Raw genomic sequence first — 18,606 nt, 5'->3', positions numbered from 1 at the left:
TTATAATGGTATATATTTCCAGTAATGCTGTTTGTGAATTCCTCTGGTCGTGTTTAACAACACAATGTGTAATTGTATTCCTGTAGATAGAGTGCTGTAAGGTTTCTGTGTGTAAGACAGCTTTTCCAGATCATGCAGTTTGGGATTTCATTGTCCTGTAATTTGCAAATTTCAACAGAACTGAAAATGTCCATATATAAAAAAAATCACTGTCATTAACCAAAAGCAAAATGACATTTCATGGTGACGTTACATATTTAATGTCCCGAGTACAGGACAGTGGATTATATTGACATAATAATGAAACTGTTTGTTTCTCTGGGTGGGTTCTTTTTCCACCCACACAAAGTAAATAACCTCGGTGTCTTTAGTTAGGGAAGGACAATATATGACATTGTTTCAGAGGGAGAGTATCAAAGAAAAATCAAGTGACAGCAAACCACAACTTTAAAAAATATATACAGGACAATTGAAAAGGTGCACATACTTTCATCCTCATTCCTGAAAAAGAAAGGAAAAACAGTCTCCATTTCCCACTGTGCAGTGCACATTCCCTCACAGAGTACGTCTGTGTGGTTTATTATCATATCTATTTCTGAGACTGAGCAGCTGACACCCAAGGGAAATCCCGTCCACAGTCTTCCAGTCTGTGAGGAGTGGCTAACTGTTGATTAAAAGATAATGGCTTAGTTACAGTCTCTTTAGACAACAACTCTTTCTTCCAAGTCAGGAAATTAAACCCTTGTTTGTTCATTTAATCATCCCAGCCACAGAGTGGCAATAGGTGACGCGCTTGCAGTTGCCCAGAAGAATCATGCCATAACAAACAATCCCACAAATCACAAGTAAAAAGAATGTCAGTTTTTGCTTATCTTATCTTTCAGATCACCATGCCAACATTTCCTGTTGTGGTGAAGATTGGACATGCTCATTCTGGCATGGGAAAGGTAAGGGGTGAGGTGTCAGTGCCAGGGTGCGAAGCCTTTTAATGTATCAGAGAGAAACAATTGCAAACAGATTGTAATACATCCTCTACACATGCTATCTCTCTAATCTTTTTAAGGTAGTGGGCCACTGACTTCATTAAACACTCTGAACTCATAAGAGAGTGAATAGAGGACTTGTATCAGTCAGTGTTAATAGTACACTCACAAAGGCACTCACTCACTTCAGTCATTTCACTCTAGATATTTCCCAAAGCATGGAAATCAAGTCAGTTTTGAATTTACAGGGATCTGAATTTCCAACCAGACACACATAAATTAATATGATGCCCTCTCTGCCCTAGCGCAGAAACCCCCACCTTTTTCCATCTCCAGTTTCCCATTTCTTGTTGTTCTTTCCTTTACCTACATTTTTCTTCCTCTCTCCCTCTGCTTTACACCTTCACAGGTAAAGGTGGACAACCACAGTGATTTCCAGGACATCGCCAGTGTGGTTGCTATCACCCAAACCTACACCACCACAGAGCCATTCATTGACTCCAAGTATGACATTAGGATTCAGAAGATAGGCAACAATTACAAAGCTTACATGTAAGTATTCTCCTTAACCTGTAGGTGCTTGGAGAAGATGTATGCTTTGGCATGTTCATTAATTGACTTCATTCACTATGAGAAGACAGATACTGTTACGCAGAGTTGAGAAAGAAAGACAGGCTTGATCGTGTGTTTCTATGTATGCATGTGCGTGTGTGTGTGTGTGTTTAAATATGCTAAAGATCTGGAGAGGCCATGCTTATGAGCACAGCTTGTTAATAGCTGTTACGTAATAGGCTTGCATACAAACATCTGGCAGTGCAGCCTTTACTTTTCTGTTACAATATAGCTCTCAGTCATTTTTAAGTGAGCTGTGAAAACTTTAGTATGAATATTTGTTTGAGTCATCAGTAATGATTTATTAGTCTGTAGGAAATCTATTGGCCTTTCCAAGGAGATCCAGGAAAGAAGCTGTGAGACCTCCACCAGCTATGAGTCACATTTAAAGTTACAGCACAAGACACATACTCTTCACTTGTGTCTCAATACATTAAATCACATCTTGCCTTGGTGTGAATGCATGAATGTGTGTATAAAGTTATACTTGTCTATAGAATACTTGTCTTTTTACCAAAGTGTGAACAACATCAACAAATTTTGTTGTTTTTAAGGCTAGCCCAGCAATAAGCTTCAATTCACATGCTGGTTCTGTTGAAACTCATGCATCTGTACCACAGCACCAATGACACTCTTGCACATCAGACAGTGAGGGACAGCACAGTCACGTTTCCTCTTTGTTCCAATAGGAGAACCTCCATCTCTGGCAACTGGAAGACAAACACTGGCTCTGCCATGCTGGAGCAAGTGGCCATGACAGACAAGTGAGTGGCGAGAGGGGGGTGTTGAGTAGGAAGCTAGAGTTTGACGTGGGAAGGGTGCCACCATTGATATTAAAAATACCAGGTAGAAGGCTGCTGCTAGCACTGCTGTACGACCTTCACCAAGGTCCTTTGCCTAAGATTGCTCTAGTAAAGCACAGCTGTAAAAATGGCCTTTGTGATTTCCATGAAAGGAATTGGCCAAAGACCATACCTAACAATAACGGTCCTACGGTTATCTCGGGACTGCTGTTCAGTATGAATAGTGACGGTGCAGAGATTTGCTGAAAAGACCGCTGATCGAATCCAGAGGGTATCAGAGCTGCCTCTCCTCTCCAGATGGTGCGGGCAATTGAGCTTCCCACTTTCATTAACCAGTAATTTTCCGCTGGATTAGCAAATAGCTATCTGTGTTAACATTGTGAGGCAGCAGATGCTGCTTATGGACACAGTGCTGGTCCCACCCGCTTTTCCCTGAAAGAACTCAGGGAAAGTTGTCTGGAACCTGTTTGGTGTTACTGGCAGTGCTATTTATGAGTTTCGGTTCAATCTCCAGCTTTCTGGCTGGTGTAATTGTTTCAAAATCTCAGTGACGCATCGCAAGGTGCCACCACAGAACAGATGGATTGCTTTGTGAATAACAGATTTCATTTGAAAGCACAGAGATTTTACAAAGCTTCGGAGTCCAAATTTAACATGAAATGTCTTTTAAATTAAGCACTTGTGAATTTGTGACTTGGCAGAGTGAAGCATAACTTACTGTACTAAAACATACAGTTACAACAAAGTTTGATTAAAGTCACAACTTTAATTGATGAATGTAAGCCATACAATTGCAAATCAAAAGCCTTTAAAAGAATCAGAATTCCTGCATTAGGAGACAGTATTGACTCTAGTTTTTACATGAGTGCAGAAGCATATGTAAAATTAACGGAATTTTAAGTACACAGGAAATAAGACAATTGTTTCAAATCAACTGACGGCAAAGGTTTACAAGTGCCTTTTTGTTGTCATATTGTAACCTCGCTGATACCTTTGAAGTGTGTGCTCAGCGTTAGGCTTGGATCTTGGGCGTGATCACTAATGCTGTATCTTCTGCCTATGACAGGTATAAGCTGTGGGTGGACACCTGCTCTGAGATTTTTGAAGGGTTGGATATCTGTGCAGTCAAAGCAATTCATGGCAAGGATGGAAAGGACTACATCACTGAGGTGAGAAGAACACAGCCAGTCACACTTGCTTAGAGGCTCACCATTTCAGTGATTACAACTGAAGTGTATTTCCATTGACATGAAAGTCAGGTGATATGTGCAGACATACACATCTACTGATATAGATCTATATATCAAAAAATAAATCTTCACAAAATTAATACATTTATTCATGTATTGTAGGCAGTGTTTAAAAATCTGGAATACTCCCATAATTTAACTCACTTAGCCTTAGATCATATGTTTAAAACCATGATGATCATTTGATTTTCTGAAGTTGAAATTTTGTGTTGAAGAAGAAATATTATATGGAGACAGTACAAGCTTGACTATAAAACTCTTAGTACAGATATGTAAAAAATATGTGTAAATACATTATCACTAGTGTATGAACAATGAACGTTTGGCAGGGAATCAGCCATCCAGTCCATTGGCTGGGATAAGATTGTAATTACAGCGGAGAAAATGATTCTCCTCATTTTCACCCTCATAGTCTGATTAAACGTATTTGTCACAGTTAACGTTATTTGCTTGACATATTGTCTGGCCCATTCCAAAATGAAAGCCCGCACAAGTATACATATAAGACTAATTATAAACATATTTTTTCAAGTTTTTCTCTTTTATTCTCTGTCTCTCCCCCTCGAATAAGTGATGTGTAAGTGTTAACAGCAGGACATTGCATTTTTTCAGTCAACGTTAATAGGCTATGTGAAAGGTGAAGTCATTAATTTGATCCGACTATTACATCAAGCAGAAAGTTATCATTGAAATGATTCAGCACAACAGATTTGTTTTTTCCTGTTAATGACAAAGGGAGTTTCCTCAAGGATTACATGTAAAGTCGTCTCATAATGAACCCGCAGTTATTTTTTTCTATTTTAAAATCAGACATTAAAATTATCGTCTAGACACACCCTTATTAAGTCATTGTTTTCTGGCTGGTTGGGTTCATTGAGAAACCACCATTAATCTTTTCTGTGGGTTTATGCGTAAGCAACTCGCATAATGAGTTTGATACTGTACGTCACACTTAAAATGCATTGTTAATTGTTGTTTACACAACTGAAATGTGTTAAAATTGGACACATGGCCCTCTTGACACACGATGAAAGTAAAACATAGCTCTTAGGTTAAATTGGTTTCCTCAGTCAGGACAGATTTAGCGTCATGAAGGTTTATGGTGTATTACAGGGAATGCATCAAAATGTATGATACTTCGAAGAGTTTGTTTTACTGCTGTGGTATCACATACAATAGAGGATACACTGTTGGTCTCTTCGCTGATCTAGACTACCTGCAGATCTATTGCAATTGATTCCATTTATGGGAGAAAACCCAGTAGAGAAGCTCAGACAGGCACAGAGCATGACTGGTCATGTTTGGTTTAAATTTCAATGAAAGCTCTGAATTTCCATGGGTCATGGTCCATTTATTTTGGACCATAGTATATCTCACTCATACATGAAATTAACAAAACATGTGCATAACATATGGTAGTAGTGTCACTGGGGTTGGGTATTGAATCTGAGTCATCCAAACTGGTATTGAGAAAGCTACCACAGGGGAAAAAAAGGCCTAGACCTTCTTAAGAGGCAGTAGGCAGCCACCACCAGCGACTCACCGGTCACCGAGTGCATGGGAAAAGTGTCGCATCACCCTCAATTAGTCCAAGCACATTGTAGTGGTGTAGTGGTCAGATGAATCATATACTTTGTATTAGAGCATTTCTCAATATGGGTCTTTCATCCATCATAGATGACCACATGGACCAAGTCTCATCATTGTCACCAAAATGTAGTGTCTGTGGGTTGGGGGTTTTGATTGGGGATTGGTGTTTCACAATACTTGACAGATTCCATATATATTGTAGGCATGGATATATGCATAAGCTAATGGCGGCAGTGGGGGGGGGGGGGGGTAATGTCAGAAGAATGGCGAATTGCTGTGATATGTAACTGATGGTAGTCCTGTGTCCCGCTGAGAGACAATAAACTGATCAAACAGGTGGATCATTTCAATACCTGACATGGAGTGAACCAGCTGAAGCCTATTCAACCAATGAATTTATGGACCACTGTTATTTCAAGCATGACTATTTACTGCAGTGATTCCAGAGAAAGTACTTTCCAGAAAGCTTGTGGCAGATCATTTTCATGAAGAGTTTGGTTTTCTTTCCATACAGCATGTTGCCATGGAAATGTTTAACTTCTTCTTGAGAGGCGGCTTTGAGACAGAGTGGCTACCGCGGGTTTCCATGGCAACAGTGTATTTTTGTGTTTACACTGCACACGGGCATTTCTGAGCCGGTTTGCAGTAGAAGAGCAACATATATGTCCCTCTGTCCAGGCTCTCTCCAAATCTTCATTTACTGCCTTCTTTTTACCCCAGTGGCAACAATCAGAGGAAGAGGAATCACATGCTAATCAGAGCTCCATCAGCAAGGGCTGATAGACTGATAAAGCCGCTGAGGACCCTCAGTTATTGAACAATTTGGACTTCCCTTTAGCCATCTGCACTCAACTCGGTGGAGTCCAGGACTGCTTTCCAAACTATTTCCTGCTTCTCTCAGCTATTGACCAGCTATTTAATCCATCTTATAGTGTGATCAATTGCCACCAGGAAGAGCGACAAAGGACAAGAGTGTTAGGATCCAAACTCACATTCAGAATTATACTATACTTTGGCATGCTATACTATACTATACTATTCAAACTATTAATGTAGGCCTACACACCACACACGTGAGTACCAAAAGCTGCAACAATTCACCACTTATAGAAGTTACTGCTATTCATAAAACTGAAAATACTGCAATTAACCAATATATATAACAGCCACCCCCAATCTGCCTGCTGAGGACTTCTCCAGGTAGACTCCGTGGGTTTGTATGTCCTACGTTCTTTTTCAATAAGGATGGTTAAACTTATGACTTTGTGTAAAATTCATTTTCATAGGGACATTTCCAGCTATGGAACCTTAGTAGAAATGCAGAGAGGTTTGTTCATGTTTAAGTAGTTTTCATACCGGGGTATTTCCAATCTCTGAATTTTGTGCATGAACAAAAAGACACCCTTCCTGAAAAAGAGACTTTATTTTGCAGTTTGTAAAACACATTATGAATGCAGTAACCTTAATTCTCTCCCTAATGACTGGAGCCGCTATTTTCCAAATTGCTGTATCACTTCTGTCCCCAGGGGCAGGATAGCACTAGGCTTTGAGTTGTTAGGAGTCCAGCTCTGCTGTCTCATCTGACTGACGTTAAGTCCTAATCACCAGTGGAAATTGTCATCAATTAACATGCTGAGCACTGATCATCCATCTCAATTAGGGGGCAATATAACCATTAGGTGCTCTGGGAGAGAATATTTATTCTAATAAGTGTTATGTTCCAAAAGCTGGTTAATTTTTAAATCTGGCTTTGAGAGAAAATTGTGTGTTATTCTTGCAAAATTACTACATTATTTATTTGAATATGTTAAATTCGTGTGATAGTTGCCAAACAAACATTTAGTAAGTAGAAACAAATGTTTATTCATGAAATTCATACAAGGTTGCCATTCTTGTCCGATATCAGAATGCAAAAAAGTGTGTTATTATCATAACATGTATATTTTAAACTCATGCAGTGTTAGAAAAGAAGAAAAAGAAACTAATTTTAAAACTCTTTATTTACATGAGACAATCAGTGGCTGCTGTTGAAGCCCTGTTGGAAATCAAAATCTTTCATAGTGGGTGTGGGTGCAGTGAAACACAGGAAATTGCATACACACAGTAAAAGAGAAACATACATTAACTGGGTCAAACAATTGCCAGGCAAGATCAGAACTGTGAAAATCATTCACATGTTTACATACAATATGCAGTGTTACCTGTTATGGTTTGTCAAATCAAATGTGACTGTACAGGACAGCACTAAGTTCCGGTCAGGCCATTTTGTTATGCAACCTCCAGCGGTGTCACATTAGATAAAAAGAACGAAGGAGGGATAATCGTATGGGGACGTGTGACGCTGCACAGAAGTGGGTCACCCACAGTGTGCTGTAGAGGGTGCTGTATCAGATGCCAGAGCAGAGGGAAGAGCCTACTGTATGTGCCCAGAGAGGGGCACCATGAATGGGCAGACCCCCATACAAACAGGCCAGTGTGCACTGGTAGCCCCAACCCAGCCAGGCAAAAGTCACGCTTAATTTTCCCAGATTTCGGCAAGGGAGAGCAGTACAGCAGTATGAGAACAAGAACCGGCTCGTCACTCAGACCCCCAAGGTGGTCCGGAAATATCTTCCACTTCAACTCAAATCCAGTAACAAGTGGAAAACATTTCTTACCTGTCTTTGTTAAAAAAAGGGCAAACCTAGTCCTTCAATAGGATAGGCAAATTAATAACCTTAGGATGCTAATATTCTCTAAAAATGTCCTGTTTGCTTTTCAGGTCCAGCATAGTTTTGTTAGTTTTAAAGCGAGTGAAGATGGCAACTATATGGCAACCCACTCGCCCGGCAACTATTTCCGCACAGAGGCTTATTCCATTGAATTAAAAGCATTTTTCACTGACAGCACTGTGTAAAAAGCGGACGAGCCGTGAATGTGTAACTGCGTAATTAGTCCTATTACAGGCCACCATGATGGCCTCCATCATGCAGCCACCATTCAGGATGCTCTCTGCCCCCCCATCCCAACCCCCTTTTAGCCTCATCCCACGGTCCCATGGGAAAGGGAGAAGATTCACCCCGATTCACACTTATCACGAAGGTCAAGCTAAAGGCTTGACACACCATAGAGAACCATCAAGACTTCCTGCCTTACATTCAAGGGAGCATGCTAACACACCAACCCACCCCCATTCCACCGTCTGCATAATGCACATTGTTGTATGGAAACCGTCAATGAGCAAAATGGATGGGAACGAGATATAACATATGACTGGAAATAGGAAATGGTTTTGCTTGGGTTAAATGTTCCTAAGAAGTTCTCTATTTAATTTTTATGTTTTACCTACTGCAACTGGGAAAATTCTTTCACCACACCATAAATGCTTTCACTGAAGTGCTTCCAAATCTACAAAATGTAAGGTCAGAAGTGGCAGCTAGTACTGAATATTAGTCACTCCATGTACAGATTCAGGTTTGGCCCCGATGCATGAAAAGGATGTAATTATTTCTGATGCATTCAGGTTACTCAAGAATTTACCGGAACAGGTAGATGACACCCTTTACACATCAGTCCTGATTGCATGGGTCAGACAGTAGGGGCTGGAGTCATACTTTCTCCCACTGAGGGGCTTTTAGTGAGGGTTGTCTCATGTACATTATTACTGTCTTTTTTTGGGTGGGTGGATGTGTGGGATGATTAGGTGGTTGGATCCTCGATGCCGCTGATCGGGGAGCACCAGGCTGAGGACAGGCAGCTCATTGCTGACATGGTGGTGGCCAAAATGAACCAGGCATTACCGAGGACACCCGCCCGCTCTCCCCAGAGACCAACCACTGTCCAGCCGCCACAGGTACAGGAAGCAGACACTTTAAAATCATACGCAACGATGACTGTATATGTTAGACGCCACAGAGATACGGCATGAGAAGAGCAGAGGAATACTAACAAGCACTGACTATTCAGGTTATCTAAGAGAGCAAGTGCTCTGTAGCCTCAGTCTGTATTTATGGTGCCACCTAGTGTAGAACTAGTATAACATTTGTTTTCTATGAAGATGAATACACCATTTTTATGAAGGTATTTATGTTCAGGCAGAATTTTATCCATCTGCTAAATGACTAACAATTTCAAATGAAGGGACCTTTTCGGGGTAGAAATAAACGACACTCTGAGAAATGATATATTAAGGAATAAAAAGGTTTGTAATTTGTGATTAGCAGGTGGATTAAATTTTATCTTGTTGATTACAACATGGATTTCTCCTGACGGCAGCTTATGATATCTTATCATTGCAACAATAAATCACACCAACTGACAGCAATAACTACCTTACCTGGCTAAGGTGGAGTTTAGGCTACCCCTGACCAGGACACATAGTGAGTTCAGATTTTCTTACTCAAACTTACTCCAGCAACATCTGTGTTGTTCTCTTTCATTTTCACAGTGTGATTGTACTGTTAACAGGGACCTGGCGACATGGGCAGCAGATTGTCTTCACATTCACAATGCTGCTAATCGTTCCTCATTTTGTCCATCTGATTATATGTTGGCTCTAAGACCCAGGACAGGCCCGTATGGTGTGCCAAGTTCTGATGGCTTCTATGTCACTGTGATTTTTTTTTTTCTTTTAGAGCACCACCCTTAAAGAAGGCATAACCGACCCCAACAAGATCCCAGCTCAGCGCCCCCCACCTCAAGGTTGTTTACAGTACATTCTCGACTGTAATGGCGTTGCAGTAGGACCAAAACAAGTCCAGGCAAAGTGATTCATCCATTGAAAAGCTGCGGTGATATTTTAGCCAAAAAAAGGTTCAATATAACTGAAGAATGAGAAAGAGAAGGTTGGGAACAAAGTAATCTGTGCAATTCGGCAGTGTTTCAATGCTGGCCTGGACTGTGTTTTTTCTATGCAGTGTCAAAATGTACTGTCCATTTGTTTACCTGTTGATGTGTGTGCTTGTAATGGCTGCCTTTGTGTCTCTGTAAATCTTGTGGTTTTCTTCAGGGCTGTTGTTGATGGTGTAAAAGACAAATTGTGCCTAAACTGAGTCTAGTGCTGCTGTGTCTTATGTAATTTATTACCCATATGTTAAGATGATTATTATTATTTACTTTTTTATTTCACTTTCATTTTAAATGATAAGTAGTGGTCTTATTGTGTTGTGCAGTTTGAGACCTCTCAATCTCTCACAATCTCTTCGCTCATTTGTGTGTGTGCCTGTGCGTACGTATGGTTACGTGTGCATGTGTGTGTGTGGGTGTGTGTGTGTAAGTGCGTGTGTGTGTGTGTGTGTGTGTGTGTGTGTGTGTTTGTGCGCACGCACTTGTGTGATTTTGATGATTAATTTCCTTATCCAGATATATACATATATATTTTTTTGCATGAGTGATTCAAAGACAGGTAAAGATGTGTATTTGACTTTGTGTTTACATGTGGGATATACATGGAATGTATATTCAATGATATCGCTTTATTATATCCAAAAGATGTTTTATCTGTACTGAGCATGGAACTTTTTTATGGTGAGACATAAATGTTGTCCAGATTATATATAAATATATAAAAGGTGGGTGTTATGGCAAAAGAGCAAGTAGTTTCCCGTGACGTTTCAGCAATACAGTCAGAAAATTCCTGAGTGCAGCTCTCCAAGAGGAGTTTTTAATGTATTCAGTTTTATATTCACCATTTCTTTCGAGTATTACTTTTAAAGACATTTGAAATATTTCTGTTGTCTTCAATTCCATGTTTTTTTTCTTTTTAATGGTTTTATGACAGTGTTAAGTATATTATCCAGAGAATTATTCTTATTTGATTTAATGCCTTTATTACTGTAACCATTATAGCTGCATTCTACAGGAAATGTTAAGACAAGAATTATCTTTCTATGAGTAGGCAGAAGTAACTGAACAAGCTTTTTAGTAAGATAATTGTCTCCATGCACTCAGTAGAGCCATGGGTGTTCAAACAAAAGATTACTTCATGAGAGAGGCATCAAGGTCATTTTTTAATTTTCTTATTATGTCTACAAAACAAATCTTCCTTTTTTATCCAAATCAATGTCTGCTGCCATTGGACTTGATGTCAACAAGCAAAATTGTAGAAGCAGTACTACTCCATTTGTGATGATATCAAATGTATTACACCAGTTTATTTAGGGAAACTACCTGTTAACTTGGGAGAGCTATTCATCATTATATTCATAAAGGCTGTGTCAACCTATAGAAGTTAATTTAAATCAAGCATTTCAACCAAAATCAGATGCAGTATATGCATGTTGTAAGCCATGTCATTGTCTACCAGAAAGCTAAGTACTGGTTACAAACACTGTTGAAGTTAAATGTTTATAATGTGGCAATATCTCGCAGTGTTCAGAGTGAGGTTTTCAAACTAATACAGAATATACTGAACCTGCTGTTACATGAGCTCTAGATAGATAGAGCCCCAGGCACTGATATAGGGTCAGTAAGCTCAACTTCAACTCTAACCCCGAAGATTTTGTAAAAAAGGCTGATCTTCTGTCAGTTTTTTGGGGGTGCTGCCTATTTATAACAATACATGACGCACAGAATCCCAACATGCTATAATAATCAACTCAATGACTGTTAGTTGTCAGAGTCACAACACTGTGTGCATTAATGCTTATATTATTTACAGTCTAAAATATTTACCTTATTTCTCCAATTTAAGTGCAATAGATGTTGCAACCAGACCAAGAAGTGAATTGCTTCCAAGCTTAAAAAATGTCAAAAGCTCACTTACCTTGAAAATGATTAGAATTGCAACACCATGATAGAATAGCACTTTTTTATGTGTGATTAGCTGTTAGTTTGGGAGAAAGATACAGGGTACGTGAGATATTCACATCCCGATGAAGGCCATTTCATTTCCTACAGAAGAGGAAACAGAAATTCCATTGAATGTTGGAGTTTTATATGGCCCAAACAGCATCTTTCTACTTCTATATACACATTATAAATACAGTATATTAATACACAAAACATGTACTACTTATTTAAAATGGTTAACGTAATTGTTGTGGGGATTCAAAGTATGTCTGTTGTTAAACCTATTGGTAAATTGTTTGCATTCTTATCAGTCAGCGTTCAACAACCAGCCATTTGCTCATTGATGCAAATTTACCATTAATCATACTTCTAATTCTGATGCACTGTGTATAAGCGTATTTTGCCTCTTTGTCTCTTCCTCTTGCATGCTGTGGAAGAGCAAATGTGGTTACATTTACAGCTATACTTGCATGGTGAGTCACTAGTATTTAGACAAATAGAAGTTTAATCAAGTGGAATTTACCATGAAAATGTGATGTGTTTTGTTGTAAACGTGGCCAAAGCTATTGAGTGTCAAAGTACAATGTGTTGATTTATTTTGAGTGAAGACAAGGGTGAAGCAATTTTGTTGTTGATATTAGAAAAAATAATGTAATATTTGTGCATCATTGCATCTCAGATTGTTCCATAAAGTTAGACCAGTCTCAGTGTTTTTAGATGGGTCTTACTGATGTTTTTGGAGTCACAATATCGTCAGACTTATTTTCAATATGTTCTCACATTCTGCGGTGTCCGCTCCTCTTACTGTAGGCACATTCTCAAAGTTGTGTGTTCCCACCACTGGAGTGAAATGAGACCTACGCAGTGAGCACCATCTCTTGGTTCTCACATCTGTGTGTTGCAGGCTGAGATTTTGTGGGTTCTAGCAACTCACAACCTGACTGGTTTTTTACACAAGGAGGGCTTAGAGAATGCTGATGTTTGTCCCTTTTAAATCCAGTACTTTGGTTGATTAAATAAATGTGGAAGAATTCCCTTGCTTCTTTCCTCACACATTTGGCCCTTTTTCTCTCCCAAGCAATAAAGCTTCCTTTGCAAGATCCGTATGTTCTGTGTTGCAATATTTGTTACTAAATCATGTATTTGATTTTATTTCAGTTTTTACCCTCTAAACTAACACGCATCTATATTCCAGTGGGGCGATAAACTTCCCTGAAGGGTGCCATGAGTCTTGGACCGCAGGTCAGGGGTCAATAATTATGGAGGCGGAATTGTTCCCCTATGAAGTATTGTCCAACACCAAACGAGGGGGGAAAGGGGTTGTCTATACTTGGGTTAAAATAAACAACAAGGAATCCCATCAGCTTTAATTCATTTTGTGACATGGTTTAAATAATGATAAAAGTGTACAAATTTACATCTAACTGAAACACTCCACTGGTAATAACAGATGCTTTAACACACATATTAAAATTGATTATTCCTAATCTGATTAGACAACTCCATTGAATATATTTTACCATAATTCATCATCTAATGGAAATTAAGTCACCTGCTGATTGGTACTGTTGAAATTATTTCCAAATCTTTGTCCTGGAGACTGCAAATTATCATGTATATCTGTATTCTTTTTTAATGGCTTCCTAACTAGGTTAAAATATCCAAATAGAGACTGAACTGAAAATTGAGGGACCTCTTCACACCAATTGCACGTATCTGTGTATGAATAAAAGTATTGTATTCCAAGAAAGTGAGGGCAAAAATAAGACACAAAATATTTTTCTGTCCTTGCATTGAGTCACACATAATCATTGGGAAATTTAATGCTAACATTGGTCAATGTAAGACAAATGAATTGCTTAAGCCATACACTCAAACCAATACAATGTCCATCTGTCAAGCATGTGTCCTCCTCTTTGCCTTGTGTCTGATGCATGTAAAGTAATGTATTGCAATGGACTGGCTACAGTACCCCTCTGACACCCTCCCCTTGCATTTCCCCTGTGGCTCCTTTGCATTCTGACAGTACTTGGCTTTTGGTTGTATGCCCTTTGTCTCTGCTATCCAAAGAAGCATCCCATGCGATGGCTTGCTTCCCTCCCTGGATGGATTTCTCTGTCTTTTACCTCATGTCTGACCTGTTGTCTGATAAATATTTTTTTCCGGATAGCTGTCTCTAAAATGCAGACCAATAAATAAACAATTCAAACAACAGGTGCTGGATTTAAAATCTGTTCTATTTTGTGTTGTCTTGATTTTGTTTTGTTTGATTATGTCATGTGCAGTTTTTCTTGTGTATAAATGTTGTAACATTATAAAGTGTTTCTTGTACTGAACCTAGGGGGCCCAGGGCAACCCCAAGAATCGCAATCCCAAAGTCAGGAGCCTCCGTCACAGCCAGCTCCAAGTGTCTCTGCACAGGACCCGGCCCCCCAGTCAGCTCTAGCCCCGACCACACAGCAACCCCAGCCCCAGGGTCAGGGTGAGCCCGTGCCTGGGAAGCCGGCAAACCAGCCACCCAAACCCCTGCCTCCCAAACCACTGCCCCCCAAGCCTGCCCCGCCCGTTCGGCAGAGCTCCAAACCTCAGGTTCAGCCAAAGCCTCAGACCCCGCCTCCGGTCAAGGCCCAGCCCAAACCCCAGGCTGAGTCTCAGCTTCAGTCCCCTCCGAAGGCCCAACCCCAAGCCCCAGAAGCTGCCCCTGCCCCTGCCCCTGCCCCCGCCCCCACTGAAGTCCAGCCTCCTGTTGCGGAGGAGCACTCAGCGCAGCCAAAGGCTCAGTCACATCCACAGCTCAAGTAAGAGCCTTTTTAAAACTGTGTTGTTTTGGTCTGCTGGGGGTCATTGGTTTTATCATATAAAATATAAAATTTATAATCATTAAATCAACAAAAGGAAATCTAGTGCACATTGACAAGTTTTAGTAGGCCTATAGTCAATAAAATATTGTAATTTCAGGCATTTGATCATCATGATGCTAAGCAGTTGCTGTGTATTTCAAAATATGATTCTCTGTGGCAAACATTTTGCAAATATGAGCAGTGACAATGTTGACCTTTGGATCCATCTGCTTGTCGCATTCCTAGTCATCAGGGTTAAAAGAATTTGTTCATGTACACCTACTTACTTGGGGTTTCATCCATTTTTGACACCAGTATCAACATCACCATTGTAGCACATATTAAACGTTGACTAAAAAACACTTTAATTCTTACATGTGATGAACATTCAAAAGAGCGAATGACTGAGGACATTACCCTCACATGCCTCTCTTTGTTTTCCAGTAAATCGCAGTCCCTGACCAATGCCTTCAGCGCCTTCAGCGATGCATCATTCTTCCGCTCCAGCAACGAGGACGAGGCCAAGGCAGAGACCATTCGAAACTTGAGAAAGTCATTTGCCAGCCTGTTCTCTGACTAGCTTCTGGGTTTGCAGGTTCTGGAATAACGACTGACTCCAAATGCATTAAGTGTGTTCAAGTGACAAATCAGATCTATGTTAATTGTATAGATCCTACCCTCCTTCTTGCTCTGTTCCCTGCCTGAATGTCAATTAAGCAATATTAGTATGCTGTAATAGTTCTGGTGGCAGATGCACCAGTGGCACTTGGCTATGAGTTCTCAGGCTGGTGGGGGGCATCATTTCTTCAGATGATGCAGGGATCTGACAGCAAGTGATTCAGCAGGTGAAATTGGAGGAAATATCTGTGTCCAGTTACTCTTCGATGTTGTAGCCTTATCGTGACTGCGTGTTTCCCGTAAACTAATCTCTGTAATCTGTTATCCAGGTTTTATCCTGTGTGTGTTTGTGTGTGGGTGTGTGTGTGTGTGTGTATCTAGAGATTGGTTCGTTGGTGGGTTCTTTTCATTAGACATTTGTACTTTTGGTACAAAGACTTAAGACAAGACTGCTATCCAGTCACACTCATTCAAACATGCTCTCGTGGTTCTCAGCGTAGGCCAAAAACGGTCGTCAGTGGCATGTCAGATCACTGCTTCATGTCCAGGTGACAAGGCTCAGTCTACAGCACCTGCCAACATGTCAACTTACCCATGACTGCTGAAACGCCATCACTCTGTTTTCTGTAGAACTCTAACATGTTGTGTATTGCACTGTACGTGAGTCATCTCTGGAGTTTAGTTTGTATATTAATTTCCTTGTTTTTGGCTTCACATTGTTCAGTTCATATCGTGTTTTATTTGTATCCAGTACTGCTTTGCATGATCCAGTGACAATTGTTTACTGTACAGCTGTCAATAAATATGTGGCTCATCATTCAGTTAACCGACTACTGATCTGTACATTAACATCGGCAAGCTGTCCATTATTTATTCATTTTCATTGAAAATGACTAACAGAATCCCCTAACAATATGTTAAACAATGAAACAGACACATAAACACTATAACACTGTGAACAAATATAAAGGTATACAGCTGGGTGCTTGCAGAAGCACTCTGTGTTACGGAAGTTGCTCAAGGGTGTCATTGCTGTGTCCAGTTCCAGATCCATGCACTACATTGCTACTCCAAATCACAACATTTCACCATTGTTAGTGTAGATCACTGAGTATGTGACACACCTTCCCTTTCCTCATCAAGTTTATAAAGTACATATTAGGGCATTCAGGTAAAACAAATTATTTTAAGTTTAGTGAAGCTAGCAGATAGGCAACTGATATGGCAATTCTGTTTATGGCCAGTAGATGGCTGTCTATGACTGGCTCTGAGGTCTCAAAACATGAGGCTCAATAATGTAAAATGGCAGCTGCATCCGTAATCACGTGATGGTTGCCGCTACTTACATGTAAACTAATTTGTTTAGCATAATGGGACAGAAAATAGAACATGTAAACAAATTTCCGCAAGTATATGAGGTACCCTGTAAGTAAATGCCTAAGAATAATGAGGAATTACCATAATGGTTTCTGTTTTTAAAATACAGACAAAATATAACAGTAAACTCTATAGTGATCATTTCTATGCTTTGCTTTTTTTTCTGCAGCTGTTGAAAAAAAAATGCTGAGTAGTCAGTCAGCTGTAGAAGTGGGAACTCAGCCTTTTCTACGGGGCACGGGGGAATCTGACTGTGGGAACTCTATCAGACCGGTCACTGCAGCCAGGCCCACGCAGCAGTGTCATGCTAAGAGTAAACAGTTTATTATGTTTGTGTTGGTGCCTTTCCTGACCATGGAGAGTTCTACATCATTTATTCTCCATAAAAGCAGTACTCTTGAGAATGCCAAAGTTTAAACACTCATAAGCGATCAGTCATTTTAGTTGTCTATAAAAATAGAAGTCCTGGGTCGTCATAACGCAATCCAACATAACCAAGAAGCCTGGTTAGATTCATTTATAAAATTATTATGAATGTGAGAGGAGGTAAGTTTCATAAATAGCACTGGTATTACCTATCTAGTGTGTGCCAAATTTGATTCAACATGCCCACCTAGGTGGCTGAAGATTGCATGCAAAACTTCTTGGATTTTTTGACAACTTTCCTTTGAAAATGAGACTAAGAAAGAATAATAAACCAATGATACATTCCTATTCAACAAAAAAGGATAACACTCTTAGGACAACGATGACGGGTAACATGTAAAAAACGCATTACGTTGTATCTAATTATCATTTATGGAGTCAACACTGAATCCAAGATTATAGTCAAGGTGAATCTTTGGAGTACCATGCATTTATCACATAATTACCCATAGAAATGGTGTCTTGTCTGTTAGAAACAGAACCTCTTTCCAAGCCTGATCAACTCTTAAAGTCATATCTTGTCACAGCTCCTGAGTTGTGAGGCAGTTTCTATGTACAAGCATTCCCCCCTCCCCCCACCAACAGTTCATCAGAACCCCAAAACATCACTTGCCAGGTCTATTTACCTCACTGCTATGTGGAAATTCAGGAATACATTGACAATTAAGATCCAATAAAATTCAGTACAACATCTGCAGAGATTAATATTGTAATTCTAAAACCTATAACCTACATGACCAATGGAGCTGATTTGTCTTTATTGGTCTTGGTCAGTTAGCTGCCTAACTTCTTTCAGTGTAGGTCTACTTGGCAAAGTTTATCTTCAACAAGCATTGTCACAGTGACGCTGCGAACTGTTGCAAAGTTACAAAAGTTGCAGCTATTATGTAGCAGCAAATCTTCCCTTGCCATGAAGCATAATTTCTCAAATTAGCATGTTCCTCACATGGGAGACATGATAATTAAATAATATCCTTCAGTTACTATAATGATTCCAAGGTTTTGCATAAACATCTATGTAGATATTTTCTTTCATACTGATTGGATGTTTTTTTCCCCTAGAATCTTAATGTTATTTTTTTTTTCAGTCCACCGTGAATAATGTTTCAAACCACTATTGTCAAGCAAGGCATGATTCAATCCTTCTGCTTTGTGGTTTCTCATTTTTTCCATATTCACATCATCAGTTCAGTGGTCATTATGTTTTAAAAAATGTTTGTGTATGCAATGTAAAATGTAAGGTTACATTTATAAAATACAAGACAATGTTCAACGTTGATTAAATTTAGTATTCAAATGTCATTCATCTGGCTATTCAGTTGCCACCAGTTAATGGAGT

The 18,606-nt window shown here is 39.7% G+C and overlaps 1 protein-coding gene across 1 annotated transcript in view; it reads left to right on the top strand.

The window, feature by feature from the left end:
- Window positions 1-16,269, top strand: part of syn2b (synapsin IIb) — a 64,078-nt gene extending 47,809 nt beyond the window's left edge. Inside the window, exons 6-13 of the mRNA XM_036530516.1 lie at window positions 885-947; window positions 1,393-1,535; window positions 2,285-2,359; window positions 3,465-3,567; window positions 8,921-9,070; window positions 9,852-9,918; window positions 14,348-14,804; window positions 15,291-16,269. Of these exons, the coding sequence (XP_036386409.1) occupies window positions 885-947; window positions 1,393-1,535; window positions 2,285-2,359; window positions 3,465-3,567; window positions 8,921-9,070; window positions 9,852-9,918; window positions 14,348-14,804; window positions 15,291-15,426 (1,194 nt within the window). The 3' untranslated portion in view covers window positions 15,427-16,269. The remainder of the gene's footprint in view (window positions 1-884; window positions 948-1,392; window positions 1,536-2,284; window positions 2,360-3,464; window positions 3,568-8,920; window positions 9,071-9,851; window positions 9,919-14,347; window positions 14,805-15,290) is intronic.
- Window positions 16,270-18,606: the final 2,337 nt, after the last annotated feature.

Source organism: Megalops cyprinoides, chromosome 6 (genome assembly GCF_013368585.1).
Source record: "Megalops cyprinoides isolate fMegCyp1 chromosome 6, fMegCyp1.pri, whole genome shotgun sequence".
NCBI lineage: Eukaryota > Metazoa > Chordata > Actinopteri > Elopiformes > Megalopidae > Megalops > Megalops cyprinoides.
The sequence above is the reverse complement of the archived record's forward strand: the minus strand, read 5'-3'. Positions and strand labels throughout refer to the sequence as shown.